General features: G+C 46.0%; 1 protein-coding gene across 1 annotated transcript; it reads right to left on the bottom strand.

Moving 5' to 3' along the window:
* Positions 1-1,016: 1,016 nt before the first annotated feature.
* LOC100826280 (glyoxysomal fatty acid beta-oxidation multifunctional protein MFP-a) lies at positions 1,017-7,130 on the bottom strand. Its single transcript, XM_003577952.4, has 18 exons — positions 6,866-7,130; positions 5,630-5,701; positions 5,393-5,458; positions 5,251-5,307; positions 5,081-5,148; positions 4,921-5,002; positions 4,537-4,592; positions 4,130-4,432; positions 3,939-4,025; positions 3,692-3,866; positions 3,459-3,580; positions 3,207-3,370; positions 2,883-3,137; positions 2,631-2,752; positions 2,396-2,517; positions 1,707-1,855; positions 1,462-1,600; positions 1,017-1,300 (listed from the first exon to the last, which is right to left on the bottom strand). Exons 1-18 carry the CDS (start codon positions 6,960-6,962, stop codon positions 1,265-1,267), a joined length of 2,172 nt encoding a protein of 723 aa, XP_003578000.1. The 5' UTR covers positions 6,963-7,130; the 3' UTR covers positions 1,017-1,264.
* Positions 7,131-21,230: the final 14,100 nt, after the last annotated feature.

Below are 21,230 nucleotides of genomic sequence, written 5' to 3'. Positions count from 1 at the left end.
ATGGTTCTTCCTCTACTGTAGGGGTGCCTCAGGGGGCGTTGTCACGGAGCCAGAGAATTTTAATCACCGGAGGTTCAGCGTAACCGATCTTACAGATCTTGGGTTTGTGTACTCGTAGATCCGTTTATACGTATCTATTGAGTTTTTGCTAGTTTGGCGTAGTGCTTTTGCTGGTTTTATCATTTGTAATTTTAGAATCCTTCTCTGACATTCTGGTGAAGATCTTGCGGTTCGACGACATGTACCTTTAGGGATCAACCCCGGTCCAAGTACGTTTAATGCTTATGGCTTCTCATCTTTTTGGATGAGCGACTTAAGGGGCTTTCTAAAACCTTTGAAGGTACTCAAATTCGTGCCGGGATACGAGTGACTATGTTGCCGCTCCTGTGTGATTGCAGTCTCCATGTTGAAGCCTTGTCACTATGTTATCTTGCAAAAAATGATAGCACGAAGATGTCTTTGAGAGATTTCATTGTAATTCCTAACTATAGGAGTTATCTTGTAATCTTTAGGGTCTATGGTCCGATACATTGTACCTGTAATGGTTCTCGAATTTGAATAAAATTACGGGTCATTCTACAAAAATGCAGCGCGGGCCGATAGGGTGTTTATGACCACGTGGCAAGGCTGCCTAGGCTTGTAAATCATGGGCGAGTAGAGAAGCATTGATATTTCAGGATTTATAATGAGCGAACATTCGCTCCTTAGTCTCTCGAAGCAAATGCTCTATTGGCCATTTGATCGGAAAGATTATGACTGGAATCGTGCCACGTGTCTTTGTGAGGTGGCAAGTTTAGGATCGTGGATGGCAACTTTTAATTATGTAGAGTAGCAGATTTAGCCTATAAAGGGGGCAACTTTAGTTCTATACGGATGGCAATTTTGTCTCATCACGCTAGAAGACTATTGAGCGAACGTTTTAGTTGCGTGAGATGGCAACTTTAGTTCTATGATGCCGGCAACTTTAGTCTGTGACGGTGGCAATTTTAGTTCTGCGAAGCTGGCAACTTTACATGTGGCGCCAGAAAGCTAGAGAGCGAACGGTTGATATTTTGCAGTTTTCAGGTAGGATCCACATTACACGAAAAAAAGTCGGAACTCAAACTTCCAAGAGTCCAACCGTAATTACGATATCCTAAGCTAATAGCCTAATATGCATATCGTGTGTTATTATTCAGCCCATTCCATTACACACCACCTTCAGTGGCGCATTATTCCTCCGTAAATAATCCCTTCAGCTGACCGAAATACCCAGGTTTATCATCTATAGCCGAGCCTTGACTTGATTCACGGGCGCACTCTGCAAAATGAAAAGTTAGTATCACTCTGAGACCATGTCGATAATATGGGGTACATGTTTGCATCCAGGTTGAAACAAAGGGATACCACTACCTTCTAAGTATATAAACAAATACTGTAGATTGGTAAAGTTTCATCTGAAACAAAGGGCAAGCTGCTCACCAGAGGAATCCCTTTCGCTGCTCTTTCAGCAAGGTAGGAGCAAGGCTCGAAGAAGCTGCCATACCGCTTCGCCCACCCCTGCAACTTGCCATGAATGTACTTTGCACCAATGGAATCCCCCCATAACATGACACCTCCCCTGGTTGCACCAATTGACAGACAAGTATTCATTAGCAAATCTCTTGAAACAGACTTGTGAGATTCGTCATCAGAGGCAAATTGGACTAAACCTCTTAAAAACAGACCTGTAAGGTGGAAATCCCATGCCGAAGATTGAGGCGATGTCCAGGTCGGAGGCCTTGACTGCGATGCCCTCATCGAGGACACGACAGGCTTCATTTATGACTGGGAAGAACACCATCTCAACTATGTCCTTGTCACTTAGCTTCATCAACTGGCACATTTGTAGAAAATGTTTTAGCACTAGAGTCCCACTTATCCGTTTTGCAAGAAATGCAGCATTTACCTCTACACGAATCTAATTAATTGTTACCTCCATTTCAAAAAAAGAAAGAAAGAATCTAGTCAATAGTCTGGGTATTTTTACCACTATAACCATGCATTTAATATAAAACAACCGCTTCAAATATAAACAGCTACTATATCACCTCATGTAGTGCAGATAGTTGTAATATTACTAGATAATACAAATTCATTTAAAACTTTTGTTTTCCATCCACAACTGTCATCCATAACTCAAATATAAACAGCAACATAATTATAATATAAAAATGTAACGTCATATTTTGAGAAATTGTTCCTAATGCCCCCTTCTCAACCGCTAGAATAATAAGAACAGACTCAAAACACAAATGCACTGAGCATGAACAGCTAAACATTCTCTATTACGGCATATTCTTTCATAGAAAAGCTGCTGAATACTCTAGGAGAGTACAAAAGAGAATTAGCCAAAAATCAAAAGATGGAACCATACCTCAGGGTCCGGTGTGACTCCTGCCATGCTCCTAGATTTCTGGATATATGTCATAATGTCAGGATCAGGAGTTGATTTCCTCTTACCCTCGTACTTGTAGAAACCCTTCCCAGTGGCTTCACCTGCATGAATGATTGACCGATTGCGGTAACAAGTTTACATAGACCAGTACAGACATTGACTGCAATAGAACGAATAGAAATGTGATATAATAGTGCTTTTTGATTAATTTTACCTGCCCTTTTGTCCTCCATCATAAGAGGAATTAGCATCGACTTGTAGACTCGTTCTGGGAAGTTTTCAAGGTACTGTATACCAGTGGCCACAGCAACACCAAAACCAACAAGATCTGCAAGTCTGCATATACATAAAACATTGCAGCTAGACTCAGTCCATCTGATATCGCTTAAAACCCATCGTATGAAATGTAAACAATGTTGTAGAACCTTATATATCCAGGAAAACAATACAGCATTATATATCAGACCTGAATGGACCCATGGGCATTCCAAATTTGGTGCATGCACGATCGATCTTGTATACATCCATGCCATAATCAACAAACAGGAGTGCTGACTGAGTGTAAGGAAAGAACATTCTATTGACTGCGAAACCAGTACAATTCCCAACCACAATTGGTGTCTTCTTGATCCTCTTCCCGACATCCAGCAAGTCAACAACAACCTGTGCTGACGTGTGCTGGGTACGAACTATTTCGAGAAGTGGCATTACATGCGCAGGGCTGCACCCAGTACAATTAGTTAATGGATGTTCATCAAGCATTATTGTGCATCAATGTACATTGTGTTACCTAAAGAAGTGGGCACCAACAATACGGTCCTGGGACTTTGTTTTCTCTCCAATTAGATTAAGATCAATTGTAGATGTATTAGTAGCAAGGATGCAATGGGAAGGACAGTACTTCTCCAAGTCCGCAAATATTTGCTGCTTCAACTTCACATTCTCAATAACAGCCTGTGATTGTGACAGTCAACAGAATTAAGCATAAACAGCTGAACAATTAAGTAACTGTAATTCTGGTCAATAATCGGATTAGACTTGCCTCAATAACTAAGTCCACTTCTTTGAAGTTTTCATAGCCAAGGGCACCTGTGACAAGAGATAGAGCCTTCTCGTATCTCTCCTCTGTCATTTTCCCTTTCCTCACACGACTCTGCAAATTGGCTGGTGAAATGAACTAGTGAGATGCGATTACTTTTTATTGCACATATACAGTATTTACAGATTTTCCAGAAAAAAAATAGAGGATATGATGAGGCTTAGTCCTGTTTCTACCTTTGATCCTGTCAATTCCAGCATTCAGAAATTTCTCATTTACTTCTTTAAGTATCACAGGATAGTTACTCAGTATCATTGCAGTAGCAATTCCAGAACCCATCAGTCCACCACCTAAAATGGCAACTTTTGTTATTTTCCTAGGCATCAACCCCAAGTCTGTAGCACCAGGAACCTGTTACATTTTTTAGAGGATTAAGGCATGGTGTGATTCCATAGTAAAAGTTAAGAAAAATGTCCCACATACCTTTGATGTTGCGCGCTGAGAGAAGAATACATGAACTAAACTCTTACATGTATCCGAGAAAAGAAGGACCTGGAATGTAGTTGCTTCCTGCATTTGCATTAAGGAAGTGAATCCAAAATTCTGTAAAAGCTGTTTACAACAGGACAGAAAAAAGAAAAAGTAGCAGCAAGAACATAAGTAGCATAAAGTACCTTCCAGAGCCCAGCTCGAGGTCCTGAAACTATACCTTCTTCAATGACATCAATACAAAGAAGTGGGTGCTCAAGATTGGCAGCCTGCTTACGAGCCTGAGCTCTTGCAAACTTGAGAATCTCCCTAGCCTCACCAAGGGGTTCCAGTTTGTCAGTCTTGTAAAGACTTTTGATCCATGGCCTTCTAAGTTCACAGATATCCAAAGCCCAACGACGAGCAGCATTCACCAAATCATTAGGAGAAACTAAGGAATCAACAAGACCCTGTTGGTATGCCTCCTCACCCTTAATTGGCTTGGATAGCTGGTGTAAATAGGTCATTTAATTATCTTTAGTTAATAAAAGTAGGTGGATGAAACGAGGAAAGTCACAGAAATGAAAACCATAGGCTCCAGAGTTTTACTTACCAAAATCATTTCAAGTGACTTTGTCAGTCCAACAAGACGCGGGAGTCGCTGTGTTCCTAGAAATTACGCATCAGGTCAATTACATGAAAAATACAAAAGCAATGTGAATCTCATCCATGTGATATTGAAGGTAAGCAAATGATAGAACAAGTACAAAGCAACACTGGAATTTATGTCCTTGATATCCAAATCAACAGCCATACCAAAAAAATAAAAACATGACATCAAGCAGTTTCAGTAGCGCAGACCAAATAGGAACATGCATGTTATAGGAGCCACTTCACTTTATGTATGAAAAGACCCCAATAATCAATTATCTTGGAACTCGGTACATATGACATAAAAAAATACACCATAAATGAGAGGGAAAAGAGATAAATTTACCCCCAAATCCTGGAATGATTCCAAGTTGAAGTTCTGGAAGACCTAATTGAGCCGTGGGAGTCGAAATGCGTGCATGACATGCCTAAGATGCAACAATTTTCATATAAGTTATCAACTCCGAATTTTGAATAACATGGGCAGAGATAAAGCAGATAAGTACCATGGCAACTTCTAATCCTCCACCAAGAGCAAGGCCATCAATTGCAGCCACTGATGGTTTTGTCGCTCCTGTTTTGCACAGTAAACATGGAAAATACTCAATGACCATTATTTTATAGAATAGCAATGACGAATAGAGAGAGAGAGAGAGAGAGAGAACAAATTTTATACCTTCCAGAATTTCAGTGAGAATATCTATTGATATGTAACCAACCTTTGGCTGCTCCACTGTCAGAAAAGTATAAATATAACAATGAGATTTGTAGAACGGATAACACATTAAACAAACAACACAAAAGCATAACTAGCATACTTTTTCCACCCTGAAGATCACCAAACGAAGTAATATCAAATCCTCCTGAAAATTTTCCTCCTTTCCCTGTGAAACTTTAGTAATAAGAAACATTTTCCTCACTAAAACCAATAGTAGCCTGTGTTCTTCGAATGCACAAGCTTGTTTCTCTGAAGAGAAGGTGGGTGGGGCTAGTGCCTCAAACAGTAAATCCACTTTGAGCATGTATATTGCAAAAAATAGTGAACTGACGAGTACCTGTAACAACAATAGCTTTGACATCCTTTCTCTGAAGAGCTTCTTCATAGCTTTCCTTTAAGCTTAGCAATACTGAAAGAGATCAAGTCATGGTGAAAACAACGATAGATAAAAGAATCTCGATAATGTTCCATATAATGTTTACAAACATATTGGGAACAACTCCTAGTTACATTCATCTAGCTTATGTTTAGGAGGAGATGAAAACAACTTTAGTTAGCTTTGGCCAATTGTTTGGATGTATAAAGGTATGGTCATTGTTTGCATGTCGTGTTTTACAGAGTACACCGTATTAATTCAGAATGGTCGATATCCTGTCTACTTCAACAAAACATCTCCCAGTACCTACACCGAGCAACCATTTCTCATAAGGAACTATAAATAACTAACGACACTGCTTCAGATTAGCCTTGAAATCTAGGTGCAAAAATGAAATCAAGCGCCCTATTATTCATTTTTTCATGTTATTAAAATCGCTCCACTCTTCTTCCCCTTTCTTCCTTCTTCCATTCAAAATTAACACTGAATATAGCCCCTTAGGAGAAAAGGGGGGCAATGCTTTTGTGTCCCAACGCACACTAAAAACAGTGAAGTTGATCAATGTTGTAATCTGGAGTGGTTACCTTACTTTAAGGTAGATTTGTTTTTGCGCACAACCTTACTTAAGGTAGATGAAACTCTATTATAGGCAGTACCAGTAAAAATAGCCGATTTTTTTGGTGACACAGTTACTTTCAGTGTTTTACTCGTTGAGTCAGCTGTTGTAACATGTGACAACAACAGTTCTGGCAAGATACAGTTAGATCACGCAAACAGCAAGACACACGCAAAGGAGACATCTTTCTGACTTCCGTGGAAGATATTTCACGGCGTCAAATTCTAGCACCCGAAACCCAAATCTTGCATCAGGACGCCCAAATTGTACAAAGAAACTGTTAAATTGGGATATTCTATTTTATGCTCCCCATCAAATTCTACGAAGAAGCAGTTAAACCGGAAAAAATTGCACAGCTCTCCATCAATCGGTGCCTCCACAGGCCCCGATCTTGAACCAGATGAGTTCAAATTAAGACTAGCGGCAGCTAAACCCATAATTCTTACTAGCAACCGCACAAAGAAGACTCAAGAACTCATCAGGCCCCAATAGTGCATCAATCGCCCTAAAAAACTTCAACAGGCAGGAAGTAACAACAGGGACGCAAAATAAATTGGGAGCGAAGACTGAGATGCTCGTACCGTCAATGGAAAGGGAGTTGACGGGCGGATTGCAGATGGTGATGACGGCGACGCCGTCGGCACCCACTTCCATCTCCGTTCTCCCCTTAGCCGCCATCGCTCCGGTGGTTCCCAAGATCTCGTCCCGCCTGCTATTGTTTTTTTGCAGGTTTTCTTTCAGGTTACTTGGAGCTCGGAGAGTCGGAGATTGCAAGATTTATCCATCCTCCGACATTAATAGCGGGTACTGTATAGGTTGTTGTGCTGACGCGATCAACCGTACTGGTTTACAGCTCCCGGACGGGTCCGGAGTCCAGCAATTAAACGTTGCCCTTTTTTTTGAAACTTAATAAACCTTGCCCTTTGTATTTCGTTGAGCTCATAATTTACGATGGTGATTGGATTTGTCGTTTTTATCCGGCAACAAACATAAGCTAAGCTAGGGTTATTCGCTGCAAGAAGTTTAATTTCAGAGAAAACACAAGAATATTGTCCTCAATGCCCCACAAAAAAGAAAAAGATGTACAATGTCACCGAAGGGGCCACATTCTGGATATACAACAGACACCCTACACACATGGGCGGATCTAAGGGGGTTGCCATGGCACTCCTTCCAAAATTGCAAATTTATTTTTACCATATAGTGTTTCTCAAAAAAAATCTACTCCCTCTGCCCCTTTCAATTGGCGCCGGTTTTTTTAAAAAAAACCCTGTAAATTCTCGAAATGTTGATTTCGAAATTTTATAGGGTTTTTTTTGCAAAAGTTCCAATAGAACGTATATTGCAGGTTTATTTTGGGAATTTAAAGGGGTTTTTTTGCAAAAAAAAGCCGGAGCAAATTAATTAGGAACGGAGAGAGTACCATATAGTAGTGTTATTATTTCAAGTGGCACTAATGTCAAGGTTCAAAAATACCATGAGCGAGCACCATTTCAAGATCCAATCATTTAAACTTTAAGCCCACTAGACAAAGATTCATGTCTGTAAAAATCAATTTCTCATGTCTCCTGTGCTTTGCGGGGACATAGATCCACACCATAGATCCACACCGTAAAACCCCAAACTCTTGATTTCTGACTTGAACATAGTTTGACTAAATTCAAAATTTTGGTAAAAAATTGACCAAAGAAGTCTGAAGTAATCTTAAAAATTTCAACATGTTTGTCATTTCAGTGAGAACCAAAATCTTTTGGTGTTAAAAAACCACTTTCAGTGTAATGTGGACTAACTTGAAACTTATGTGTTGTAATTGTGATGTTTGTAGCTGATAATTAAATTGTACATGTAAAGTGTGACACCCCATAGGTAAAATCCTAGATCCGCCACTGCCTACACACTATGCCTCGCCTAGAGGTGCGCTGCAACACCTTTCTTCCTTTTGAATAACCATTGGTGAGCCTCAACCCGAATGGTGTCGAGCAGGGTGGCGATTCAAGATTGTGTGTTATGGATGTCTGTGCAAGGTCACTAAAGGGCCCACACCACAAAGGTATAACACGACATGGCTACACATATGCCTGCTGGTAGAAGCGCCACAAGACCCTTCGTCCTGCTCTAATGACCATTGGCATGCCTCAGCTCAAATGGTATCGAGCAGGGTGGCGATGCAAGGTTGCTCATTATTGAAGATTACGACATTGTTTGCTTCCGTATGTTTGATTTTTTGTTTTATTGGTGTTTTTGGTTATTTTAGGTAAACCTGTGGGCAAAACCAGGAACTGACAAAGTAAAAAAAATGAGGGCCATCATTGGCTGGCTTTATTAATTAATAAAACAAGGGTAACATCATCTATCAGAAGAGGATTAAAAAAACTTGAAGGATTGTTCAACCAAACATGTGGTGGATCAACCCTAACTACTATAGCTAACTCATGTGCAACCTGGTTTGGCTCTCTCGAACAATGTTCAATGACAACCTTTCCAAACTTCTTAAGAGCTTCAATGCAATCACCGTAAATGGCAACAGCCGGTGAAGAGGGCCAGTTTCACTTGTCATCTCACGCACCACCTCAACACTGTACGAATTGATCAAATTTGTTTTTCAAAAGTTCAATTAGGTACTCCCTCCGATCCATATTAAGTGTCTCAAATTTGTCCAAATATGGGTGTATCTATGCCTAAAAAACATTTAAATGCATGTAATATTTCGACAACTAATATGGATCGAAGGGAGTAGCAAATTTTTTTGTATGGGTCTAATCAGGTTCAGTCTCAGTTCTTTTTTTTTAATAATTAGTCTCAGTTCTTTTTTTTTGTGAGAGCATAGTCTCCGTTCTTTTAGTTCGGTACTTCAGTTTCGGTTAAAATGCCTACCCTACAAGAGAAAAGTTCAATTTTCACCCCCAAATGTGTCTCGACAGCCACATACCCCCTCAACTTGATTTTGGTCTGATTTGAACCCCCAAATCACCAAAACCAGATAAATCATCCCTCTAAGCGGTATTAGACAGATTTGAGGCGGTTTAGGAGCTGACTAGCATCATTTGACATTCCCTTGACTCGCTGACGTGGCATGGTCATTAAAAAGAAAGCGACCATCTCTTATTTTCCCTTCTTGTTAACTCCCCTTTCCCATTCCCCATTAGCAGACCCTGGAACACTAGAAATTGATGGCGCATAGCTCCGGGAGCTCGTCGGTGACACCGCCGGTTGTTAGGGTTCATGCGGGCCGCTCGAAATCGCTATCACCAGGTCCTGTGTCGTCGTCTCCGTCGCCAATCCCGTACGGCGAGAGACCAATGGAGTATGAGCCGGCCATTCTTTGTTTCCAAGGTGGATATCATGGAGCCTGAAGAATCCAGGAAGGAGATGCCACGCTCGCCAGGTATGTTTTTTTTACAGCGGGTTTTGTGCGAATTGTTGATTCATTCAAGTTTGGGTTTTCTGAACAGAGTGGGAACGGATGCCATTTTTGGTACTGGTTAGATGAACCAACGACTTTGTTGTTGAGAAGTTTACTGAATGATTTGCGGCACTACTCTGTGAACTGGAAGATGCAGGTTGATGAATTGATGGATCAGAAGCAAGAAGGGAGCTAGCTCTGAAAGAGGCCGAAATCTCTGTGCCTCAACTGGACATTCAACATATGTTGGTGTTGAGATATGTGTCGAATATGTGTACGAGTAGGGTTACAATTGGACTTGGATTAGCGGAGGGTTAGGTGTTGGAGTCGAACACGTCTAACCCGGGCCTAATATATAAAGGCACCGCGGGGTAGCCCAAAGAGACTATGACAACATAATAGCAATAGGTTCGCAAGGGGAGCCGGCGGCTTTGTGCCGGCACCCAGGGTGTCCAGTATTGCGGTATTATGGGGGAGGAGCGCCCGCAGTCATGCCCCGGGGATGTAGGCTTCGGTCGAATCTCGTTAACAAATATCATGCCACGGTGTCATCCGCCGGATTTCGTAACAAGTGGTATCAGAGCGAGGTTGAAGGATGCGGAAGATCTTGTTAGAGGTGCGAGGATCATGCTCGATGGGTGCCGAGAACCACCGGTTCGGTGCAAGGTGGAGCATGGCGGCGAAATTCCGATCGGTGGTGTCAGACACTTCAGGCAGGCGGCCTGAACCGTTCGATGGGCTGCAGTTGGTAAGGATCGACAAGTTATGTTGATCGGGCCGACAAAGTGGCCGTTGAAGTTGGCAAGGATCGACCGGTGAAGTTGATCGGGCCGACACGGTGATCGAAGCAGTCGGACCGGATTCGCGATTATGGCGTGGATAGAGGCTCGGTACCGGGGCAGGCGTTCGAGCGCGTGCAGTCGGCAGCGTGTGCGGCAGCGCATGGCCTCGTTGCCGTGTGCAGGCTCAGCTGCAGGTGCGCCGCTGGGCTCGAGGATGCAGGAGGCAGCAGACGCGAAGGAATTGCATTCAAACCGGAGAGCAGGTTGTCAGGATAGTACTAGTCGGATTCTACTTAGAAAAAAATGGCATGCAGTCATCACGTGGGAGATGTTGGTTTTGGACTATGTGTTCACGTCGGATTCCATCAGGAGAAGGATAAGGCACAGGAGTTGTCCGATTCCAACTAGGAAAAAGTAACGTGTGCATGCAGCAGAGAAGACCGCGTCAGCTTGAAATTAGACTCAGCAGGGGAACAAGGCACAAGTATGTTGCCGATGTTTGGGGCTGACGTTGTATTAGGTGCAGGCGCGGGAGGCTCAGGTCCGATTCAAATTGATCAAGAAAAAAGGTCTACGTGCACACACGGGAGAAGCTACTAGCAAACGTGACAAATAAAAATTGTGCAGAAGATGTCCATCGGTTCAGTTTTGAACGGAATAATTTTTTGGGTCGGGTTTGAAGAGAGGCTTGAAGGTGGTATGGCGTGGATGGCGACGTGCGCATAAGGTTGGGACAACCTGGAGTGAGTCGTGAGGGTCGTGTCTACAAGGCGTCGAGCAATACACTTGGTATGGGGCTGACACGGCGCAAGGTGGAGCACGGTTGCAGACGGACAAGTTCGGCTGGGGTCAGACGACAGTCTGATGGATCGACGGGGATGTCGGTCGGAACAGAAGAGGACGGTGAAAATCAGCGACAACGACATAGGAGCATGAGGGCTGATGGTGTCCTAATTCTGTGGCGTGGCAACACGTGGCGCATGCCTGAGGGGTGCGTGCTTCGACATGCAGTGCGCGGGTTGATTCAAGAAGGTGTGCACACGGGAACTTGAAGTCGACAGGGCGCAGGGTGGACTGATCATCTACCAAGGAGTCATGTTGAAGGGGAGATGGGATCTGACGGAAGATTCCACTCGGGCTGATGGGTAGGCTACGGCGTAAGCTAGCGGAGAGTCGGAGCTTATATCAGCTGGGAAGGCGAGAGACACGTGGATTCAGGCTGGAGCTCAGGGTCTGGAGGGATGCGTGGAACTCGGCATCGGTCGGGTATGACTGATGGATCTGCAGTGGGGCCTGAGATGGTGTGGGTTAGCTACCCGGTAGATCTTGGCCAAGATTGCGGATGCTCGACGCGGTGATAGTGGCGAGGTGTGCGATAAGCACGGGACACGGCAACAGACCAGGGCATATGCGGTCAGACAGTGGTGACGAAGGGTCACCTTCGACAATGCCCATGTTGATGAGCTTTAGATCAGGGAGAAGACACGTAGCGTGCGTATCGGCGACTCCGTCGGCTAACAAGGACACAAGGGACACGATTTACCCAGGTTCAGAGCACTCGGAAGATGATACCCTTACGTCCTGCTTGTCTGATCTTGATATCGATGAAGAGATTACAATGGAGCCGCTTGGGCTATGATGCGTAGAGCAGATCTGGCAAAGGGGAGTCTCGTGACTCTAGGGTTCTACGTGGAGATGGGTGTATGCGAGAGGCTTGCTCGTTGTTGCTTGTCCTAGCTCCCCCCCTCCTAGTCCTTTATATATGCAGGAGTCTAGGTCTCAGGGAGAGTTCAAGCCCATTACAATGATGAGATATGCTATATTTAAAGCTTCCTTATCTCGAGTCGTCGAGATTGGCATGTTGACTCCAGGAGTTGTAGTCGTTCTCCTCATGGACCCCGTGGTGGGCCATGACGGGTATCCTTGAGTTGAGTACGTGATTAGTCATAACCACGTCAGTAGCCCCCAAGTGCCTAGTTGAGTCATAAACTTGAGTAGGGACTTCATAAAGATTTCATCCATCTTGAGTCGAGCCAGTTGCAGCCGATGGACTTGTAGACTCGGTATTGCGTCGTGTTGATGCTTGTACTTCAAATGATGAAGAATTGACTCATAAAGATTGCTTGAGTCGAGTCAGTATATGTGTCGATGGGCAGCTGAGAAGCCAATGAATAGCTGAGAAGCTATTGATTCGGAAGTGCATCGAATCCTTGATTGAAGCTCGAGTCATAGGGATAATGCATAATATGCCTGGAATTCTTGTTAAGTCAAATCCAGCTGATTGCGCTAGGGCAAAGGCTATATTAGCTCCTTCAGGCTCGAGTCCCCGGGCTTGAACCTGGCAACTGGCGAGTTTCGACTCAGCCCACGGGGTCTTACGGAGTCGAATTCCAGTTTTGACGTTTCACGTACTCGACTCGTATGTGAGGAGTCATGATTTCAATGCTGTGAGCATAGTTGGGGTACGCAGCTGGTGCGTTTCCTTGGCTCATCAGAGAACCTGTGAGTCGCCACGTTATGAACGTGAATGACGGAGAAGTCCCACAGAGGGTATTTACTGGATATGTGCAGTTGATGCATATCCAGGCCTAGCAATAGGACTCATCTTCACATGATGAGTGTGGTTTGTAGGAAATGATTCCCAAGTCAAAACTTTCTAGATAAACGCAGTTGATGCGTACCTAGGCTTGATAATAAGTCTTATCTTCACACAATGAGCGTGGCTAGGGAGTGTTCCCTGAGTCGAAGCTTTCTAGATTAACACAGTTGATGCGCATCCAGGCCTGATATCAGGTCTTATCTTCACATAATGAATGTGGATTACTAGAACAACGCAGCTGGTGCGGTTCTAGACCCAGTAGATGATCCATGGGTCTTATCTTCATGCAATGAGCACGGATAAACTAGAGTATTGCAGCTGGTACGACTCCAGGCCCATTGAAGGGGCTTACCTTCATGCAATGAGCATGGATAAACTAGAGTTGCGCAGCTGGTGCGGCTCCAGGCCCATTGAAGGGACTTACCTTCATGCAATGAGCATGGATAAACTAGAGTTGCGCAGCTGGTGCGACTCCAGGCTCAAGGGTTAGACCCTCGAGGCTTATTAGTTGTACGCAATGAGCGTATATTGGCTGAAGAGACGCAGCTGGTGCGACTTCAGGCTCAAGGATTAGATCCTGGAGACTCAGTTGTATGCAATGAGCGTATATTGACTGAAGAGACGCAGCTGGTGCGACTTCAGGCTCAAGGATTAGATCTTGGAGACTCAGTTGTACGCAATGAGCGTATATTGACTGAAGAGACGCAGCTGGTGCGACTTCAGGCTCAAGGATTAGATCCTGGAGACTCAGTTGTACGCAATGAGCGTATCTGTGAGTGCTTAACCGCAGCGGGTATGATTCAAAGGTCTTTTCGACTGTGAACAATCGACTCGCATGTCATGGACATGGCATAGTGGGTGTTTTTATACAGCAGACGCACCCCTCTTTTGGTTATATGTAACAAGTTTTTCGACTGCATGGAGTCAAAGATGATGACTCGAGAGTCAATTGACTCAATCATGAGTCGAAGTGCTGTGTGAACAGATAATAGAATCGACTGTCGAGTCGAAGAGGTAATGCTAGATGAAAATCGTCACGGGTGACGTACCTTCTAAGTATGGAGAATCACCCCTGGTCAATTGAAATGACCCGGACGCAGTCTAGCCTGATAGCTAGGCGCACTGTTGACGTGCGTCAGTGGAGAAATGACCGCTCAATGCGCGCTAAATGAGGCGTAATGATGGCCTCCTTGATCCTTGAGCCCGGAAGGCGGGCGGTTTGCTTCCCACATTCGTCTCTTCGCATTCCACTGGATGTGAGACGCGTGGCCATGAATCAAAATCGGGTGGCCCGGATTCAAAGGCTTAGCCCAGTTTGAGAAGTCCAGGGGTAGATCAGCTTTTACCCCTTCTCCTTCCTCTCGCCCTCACGCCCTAGCGCCCATAGCTCAAACTTGACTGAGTGCAAGTGAGATTAGATTCGGCTAAGCGTGGGAAGATGGAGAAGAACAAAGAGATAGTCGCCGATTCCGACGCGAGCACCGCGCACACCTCAGGCGGTCGGGTGGCGGCAAAGGCAAATCGCGATCGGATCGTCGCCATTGAAGAAGAAGAACTGCTGGTCCAAGATCGGATTCGCTTCTCCGGAGAAAAGTTAATTCCACGTCCCTTGCTTGGAATAGACCCGTGTTGGGTGCCTCGGAGAGGAATGCTTAAGATCAAATGCCTTGTAACTGGATATTTTCCGAAATCCATGCTGCTTGCTGGAAGTGACAAATCTCGAAATCGATTCTCAGAGGCAGTTGAGCCAAGAGACGAGTTCTAGAAAGGGAAATGCGGCGCATGAGATGGGTGGTGAAGCCGGCCACCTTGCTCCTGAGACGCTTGGACGGGAGGGTGCTGGCACGGAGCCGAGCAACAAACGCACCCAAGAGGCGTCCTCTACTGAGGCGTCTGACCAGTCGAAGAGGGTCAGGACACATAGGACTGGCCCCAGGCGTCGCTATGGCCTCCTCGCCAATGTCACTCGAAACAGGTAAGCGACTTTGAGTTTTGGCCTTCACTGATTCTGGCTTTGTTCTTCACTAGTCTTCATACTGTTGAAAATGATTCCAGTGCCCCAGTTGTGGTGGCTGACAAGACTGTGCCTCAAGTCAAAGCTCGTGTGGAGTTGGACCCGAAGGCCTCATGTTCTTCTGCCTCCCATGGGGCAGCGACTCAAAGGAGTCCACCGAGGATGAGCGGAGGGAGTCGACATGACAAGTCGACTCAACCTCAAGCTCAGCTGAAAGATGTTGAGGTGATGGGCTCAACTGGCCCGTCATCCTCAACACGCCACGTAAGGGAAGAGAGTCCGCTGGGGACGAGCGGAGGGAGTCAACAAGGCACATTGACTCAACCTCAGGCTCAACTGAAGAATATTGAGGCGACCACATCAACTGGTGTATCCTCCTCAAACCGCCACGTAAGTCTTTACGTATGACGAGAGTTTTTGTTTTTGTTTGTCCTCCCGACGGGAGTAAGAGTCAAAGAAGATGACTCCAATGTAATTTGCAGCCGATCGTTTCCTCCATGATGGAGTTTATCGATCAATTCGAGGCGATGAAGGCCAATCATGATCGTCTTCAATCAGAATTGAATAAGTGCCAAACCGAGCTGTTGGCTGCCAAAGGTGAGTTTGTAGATGTCAGGTTTGCTTCATGAGTCGATTGAGTTGCTGACTCAAATACTTGGTCTTTGCTGTGACGGCAGAGTCGTCCAAAGAATTGGCGGCCGAAGGGTGCTAGGCGAAGAAGGCCGCCAACTCCCGACTCGCTGCAGAGAAGGAGCGAGAAGGGATTTAGAGTGATCGTATTGACAGTGCGATACGCTCCATTGTTGGTAAGTCAGTTAATCTGTATTCTGTTTTCTTGCGAGTCGATGCTGGTTTTGAGCGTGACTCCTTTCTGTATAGGAGCACTCGACCCAGATGCCGAGGTCCAGTTTGATCCAAGGAGGAGACCAATATCTGAAACCCTCGAGGCAGTTGAGGCCGTGAATGCTGAGGCCAAGAGCAGGCTACGCCAGTTGATGAAGCTACTGTCTAGCCTTGCGAGGAAGATGCTCCCGAGCCAACCGATCCCAGAGTCGTTGGCGGGGCTTATCGATCTCTTCGAGTCGTTACCTGGTCCGCTAGGGAACTACCATCGCACTCAGAACATTGTAGGAGCTAAGTCGATATTTCTGCTAGCTCGTGCGCATGGTGCTGACGAAGACCTGATGCGCCGGGTGGCGGCTGGACCTCCTTGACTGGAGACTGGCGAGGAAGTCGACATGACGCCTTACTTCTCTCTTAGCAGAGAATTGTCAGGTGTCTGGGCCCTGTAGCTGGGCGACCCGGCAAACCAAGAGGTTGGCGAAGCTGATTTCTAGAAATGCCGTAGTCTTTTTGACCTTGCTTTTGTAAGCAATATACTTGTAGGTCTTGAATGAAATCCTGAAATAATAAACCTTGCGTTGATAATCATAGTATGCCTTGCTGTGATAGGCCCGAAAAATCCTTGTCGTGATTTCTTCGATTGCTGCAGTATGTGAGTGAATTTTTCCTTGTGCAGAGGGCCGACCCTGCGCCGAGTCCTCCGATGGTGAGAGAGTCGACCAAGGAGACTCCGGCGTGGGACATGTCGACTCCTTCAGTAGGCAGGGAGTCGGTGCCTTCGACTGCTCCAACGAGTGCGACTCAGATGATGAGGACTCCGCAGCCGAAGGGAGTGACTGACTCATTGGCTCTAGAAAGAGCCAAGAGTGAACTGAAATTTTTGCAGAGACGCCTGAGGGATGCTGAAGCTCAGGCCAAGGATGCCGTGACACGGGCGCGGAATTCCGCCGCCGAGATCCAGATTGCCCGGAGCAAAGCGAAGGCAGCTGCAAATCGGGAGAAGCTTGTCTTCTCGCAGCTTCGTGACTTCAGTGCTAAACTCCAATGTAAGAGCTTATTCCTTTCGAGTTGAAGTAGCATCTTGACTTCTTTAGATGATGGCCTGCTTTACGCGCAGGCTTCCAACTCGACTCACGTGACGAGCAAGATCGAGTAAATGGCATTCTCAATGCTCGTCATACAGATGACCGCTCCTCTTTATGGTCAGATCGAGCGAGGGGTCGTGATTTAGCGCTACTCAAAGTTCGAGTCGAGCAAGTCCGGGAGTACTTTGGTTTGTGCAGAGATGCGCTAGAACTGATTTATCAGTCTCTTTGGCCATTGAGGGATGCTCCTTCAGCTCTTGGAGAGTTGATGAAGAAATTCTAGAACGGGGTGGCTATCAGGTAGCAACTTCGACTCCAGCTGGTGAGGGGAGCCAAGATTGCGCTTTCGTTTGTGAAGATCCACTATCCAGAACTTGACCTGAGTCATGCCTATGTTCTCCCAATAAATCCTGGTGATGAATTTGATATGCGCCCGTATTTCGCCATGGTACGTGGTATAGCAAAGGCTATGATCCAGTGGCAGGCGGCAGCCGAAGAGGAACTCGCTTTGCGGCGTGACGAACAACTTTATCCATGACCTGAGGCTGAAGTAGGATCTATCGGGTGCGCGACCAGCACTCCTGATGGGAGTAGTCCTCGAGTCCGGTTGCGACTGTGAGGAGTCGTGACTGGACTGAGTCTTGTATCTTGTTATCTTCTGTAATCTTGTATACTTGAAATAAAATATCTGTCCGCACAAGGCTTGATGACTTCGAACGTGAATTTGATTTGAATTCTGATTTCCGGTAGGAGTTGGGTATGAACCCAGTTTGAACCCCGATGGGAGTAGCCCCCGAGTGTGTGGTTGACTATAAATAGTCAGGCACAGACTCAGGTTTAAATCCAACCCAAGGAGTGGGGCGCTTGCGATGAGTTCCTCAGATGATCTTGAGGTGATGCGCACGCGATTGAGGTATGCGGAGCGTCAGGTTTTGGTTGCCCGTGACAAGATTGATGTGCTTGAGTCGAAACGCTAGGCTGCTTAGAGTCGAGAGGACTTTCTTCTTGGAGAATTGGTGAAGCTCAGTCTTGATCTCAAAGGTATGAATAATTCTTCTTGCTGTAGTCCTTGATGAAGGTGCCCTTTGGCTAATCATCCCCTTTTTTTGGCTAGGGATTGTGACAGAACCGCATGCTGAAGCTGAAAGAGTCAAGAATCGGCTGAACCGGATTTTGTATTCGGGTCTGGCTGCCCCAATCTTTTGGTCCAATCGTGATAGAGGGTACACACTGGCGCTGCTGCAAGACCGAGTTGCTCGGGCTGCGACCTGCCTTGAGTCGTGTCAAGATTGCTTGACGACTGAGCACAATATCCTGTTTCCAGAACCGACGAGTCAGAAAGATCTGAAGGGTTTGATCCAGAGATTTAGTGGAGGTGGCTTGGTGAAGGGGGTCTTGCTGGAACAAATGGTAGAAGGGGCAGTCGTGTCCCTTGCATTTGTTCGGTTTCGCTACCCTTCACTCAATTTAGAGATGTTGCATGTTCTACCTCCATCAGTGCCAGAAGATCTTCCACTGGGGCCAGTTTACGATTCAATGAAGCTCGTGGCTCGCCAACTGGTTGCGGCCATGACATTAGAGTAGAATATCTCTTGATCGAGTCTTTCTTTAAGTGCAGTTGTAAGCTTGGAGCCTGTCGGGTGCGCGACCAGCTAATCTTAAGGAAAAGCCCTCGCGTGGCAGATCTTCCTAAAAAGAAAAATGTGGCTACCAAGAGAAGAATGAGTTCTGCAAGAGTGGTAAAAAGATTTTTTAACACATGCAGATGTCACTAATCTTAGGTGGCAGCGCCACGTCATCGCCTGACGTGTGGGCCCAAAGCCTAGGTGGCAGCCATGTCATGCGGCCGGAGCTGTGCATACAGGCGAGGGACCTGGGATGAACCACTTACCAAACAATGAGGACCTAAACGTGCATTTTCAAAGATTAGGGACCTGCTTGACACATCCGCGAAAGAATAGGACCTCGGGTGCATTTTACTCCTCATTTTATGGCTGAACCAGAAGAACCTTCATTCCCATTTTTCTTCAACTTTGCAGCCTTGTAAGCAGCCAGGTTGAAAACATAATGGCCTGGTTGGTGGTTTGGCTGGCTTCTCGGCTGAGAAGATTGACTTGCAGTCAATTTGAGATTAGGGGCAGCTCCCTTCTTCTCTTTGGATTGAACAGCAACAGTACCTCTCTTCTTCTTGTTGGTTTGGACAGCAGCTACTTTGTTGGCTATAAGCTTCCCTTTGCCAGCAGCAACATGTGCGGCAACAGAAGAAGCAGGGGCAATAGAGTACAACAGTGCATAGAAAATAAAGAATTAATAACTGAACTTAATGATAACAGTTCGCACATATTTTTAAGTGGTGACGTACCTTTCCTGTTGAACAACTTTCTGCAGACAACTTGTTTTTCTTTGCAATTTCTGCCTCATAAGCAACCCTATCTGCCTTTCTCTTCCTTGTGCCATGTCTGACAACGTGGTCATTAACATTGTGCCTAGTGTTGGGATTGTTAGTACAACTTTTTATGTTGTGGCCTTCTTTCTTGCACAAGCTACATTTGATTTTTGCACAAGCTAATTACTGTCATCATCATTGATGTGCTGATCATGTGCTTCTGGCTCCTAATCACTCTCTCGATTGAGAATCTGGAACAACATCTTCAATCTGCTCTGCATATATCTCGGCAACTCCACCATCAGTCATTGCATCATCCATTCTCTTGACTGATGCATCATCATACAGTAATGCAAGTCCATCATCTAAGGATTGCCCAGGAAAAAGCCGATGTATCTTCACCTCCATATCCTTTATCAATGTGAAACAGAGCTTCTCTCTTTCGATGTATTGCAAAAATTCAGTCCCTCCGGCATATGGAAGCACTCCAATAATTAGATCTCAAAAAAACACCACACAAATGGACCCTTAAGGCGAAATAGTCCAGCAGGTCGTACTCTGGACGTAAAAATTATCTTTGTCAACTTAACGGCTAACGCTCGCAAAAAGGTGCATAAATTCACTGCAGAAAAAATCTTAAAACAATCATTCATCAAATCTAACTCGGTTCGGACGTGGAACTGCCCCACCAAGACCATCTCCTGAAACTCTACTAATCGTAAGAACCCTAGATGACGACGGCAATAGACCAAGGAAATAGATTGGCAGTACGTACTCCATCCATCACGCAACTCTGATCAGTCCACCTACTTCCCGATCATCTGCGGCGACTTCGAGTTCTTCGACGGCGTGCACACGAGCGGAAGTTAGATGGGGAGGCGAAAGGTTGGAGACGAAGGGTATTTTATTTTTCTTTACGTTTTATACCAATACCAACCACCTTGCCATGTCAGCGAGTCAAGGAAATGTCAAATGATCCTAGTCAGCTCCTAAACCGCCTCAAATTTGTCTAATACCGCTTAGAGGGGTGATTTATCTGTTTTTGAGGATTTAGGGGTTCAAATCAGACCAAAATCAAGTTGAGGGGGGTATGTGGCTGTCGAGACACATTTAGGGGTGAAAATTGAACTTTTCTCACCCTACAATGAATCTCACCTAATAATAAAAGGGGTAACGTTTCCTTCGTCGTCGTCTGTCGTGCATCAATTTTCGTGCCCGTCCCAATTTTCCCGATTTCACGTCGTCTCTTCCCTTCCGTAGCTCGCCCGCACCTTCCCCCGGCTGCCCTCCCGTAGCTGCGCCTGCACCGCACCTCCCCCCGGCGCTCGCTGCCCTCCCGCGCCGCCTCTGCCGTCTCGCGCAGCCGACTCCTACTGCTGGCTCCTCAAGCACCTCCGCAGCCCCGTCACAGGTTCAGCTCCTCACGCACCGCCAGCGCCCACTTCGTGGGCCATGCATGGACCTGCCGGCGCCGATCACCAACCCGCTCCTCGCGTGGGCGCGCGGGGCGCACTGGACCATGGGCGGCCTCAACTCCGAGCGCCTCTGTCTGCAGGGCTGCGCCCATCGAGGGTAACCTCATCAAGATCCGCTGCAGTGCGCGCCGCGACGACGGGGTGTTGGCCATGGCCAAGGTGAAGTCCCGCGTCGCCGGCCCGAAGCCAGCCTCACTGGATCCGCTCAGGTCCGACTGTGATGCCGAGTCGACGGACGAGGAGGAGGACGTCTCGTCAAGTCCCAGGAGCAGGTCCTGAGGCAGTGAGGCTCGAGCCGCGAGGTCGTCGTTGTCAGGAGCACTCGGAGTCCGGCGAGTCGGACGGGAAGAAGAAGCAGC

Source organism: Brachypodium distachyon, chromosome 4 (genome assembly GCF_000005505.3).
Source record: "Brachypodium distachyon strain Bd21 chromosome 4, Brachypodium_distachyon_v3.0, whole genome shotgun sequence".
Lineage (NCBI taxonomy): Eukaryota > Viridiplantae > Streptophyta > Magnoliopsida > Poales > Poaceae > Brachypodium > Brachypodium distachyon.
This window is presented reverse-complemented; position numbering and strand designations above follow the sequence as displayed.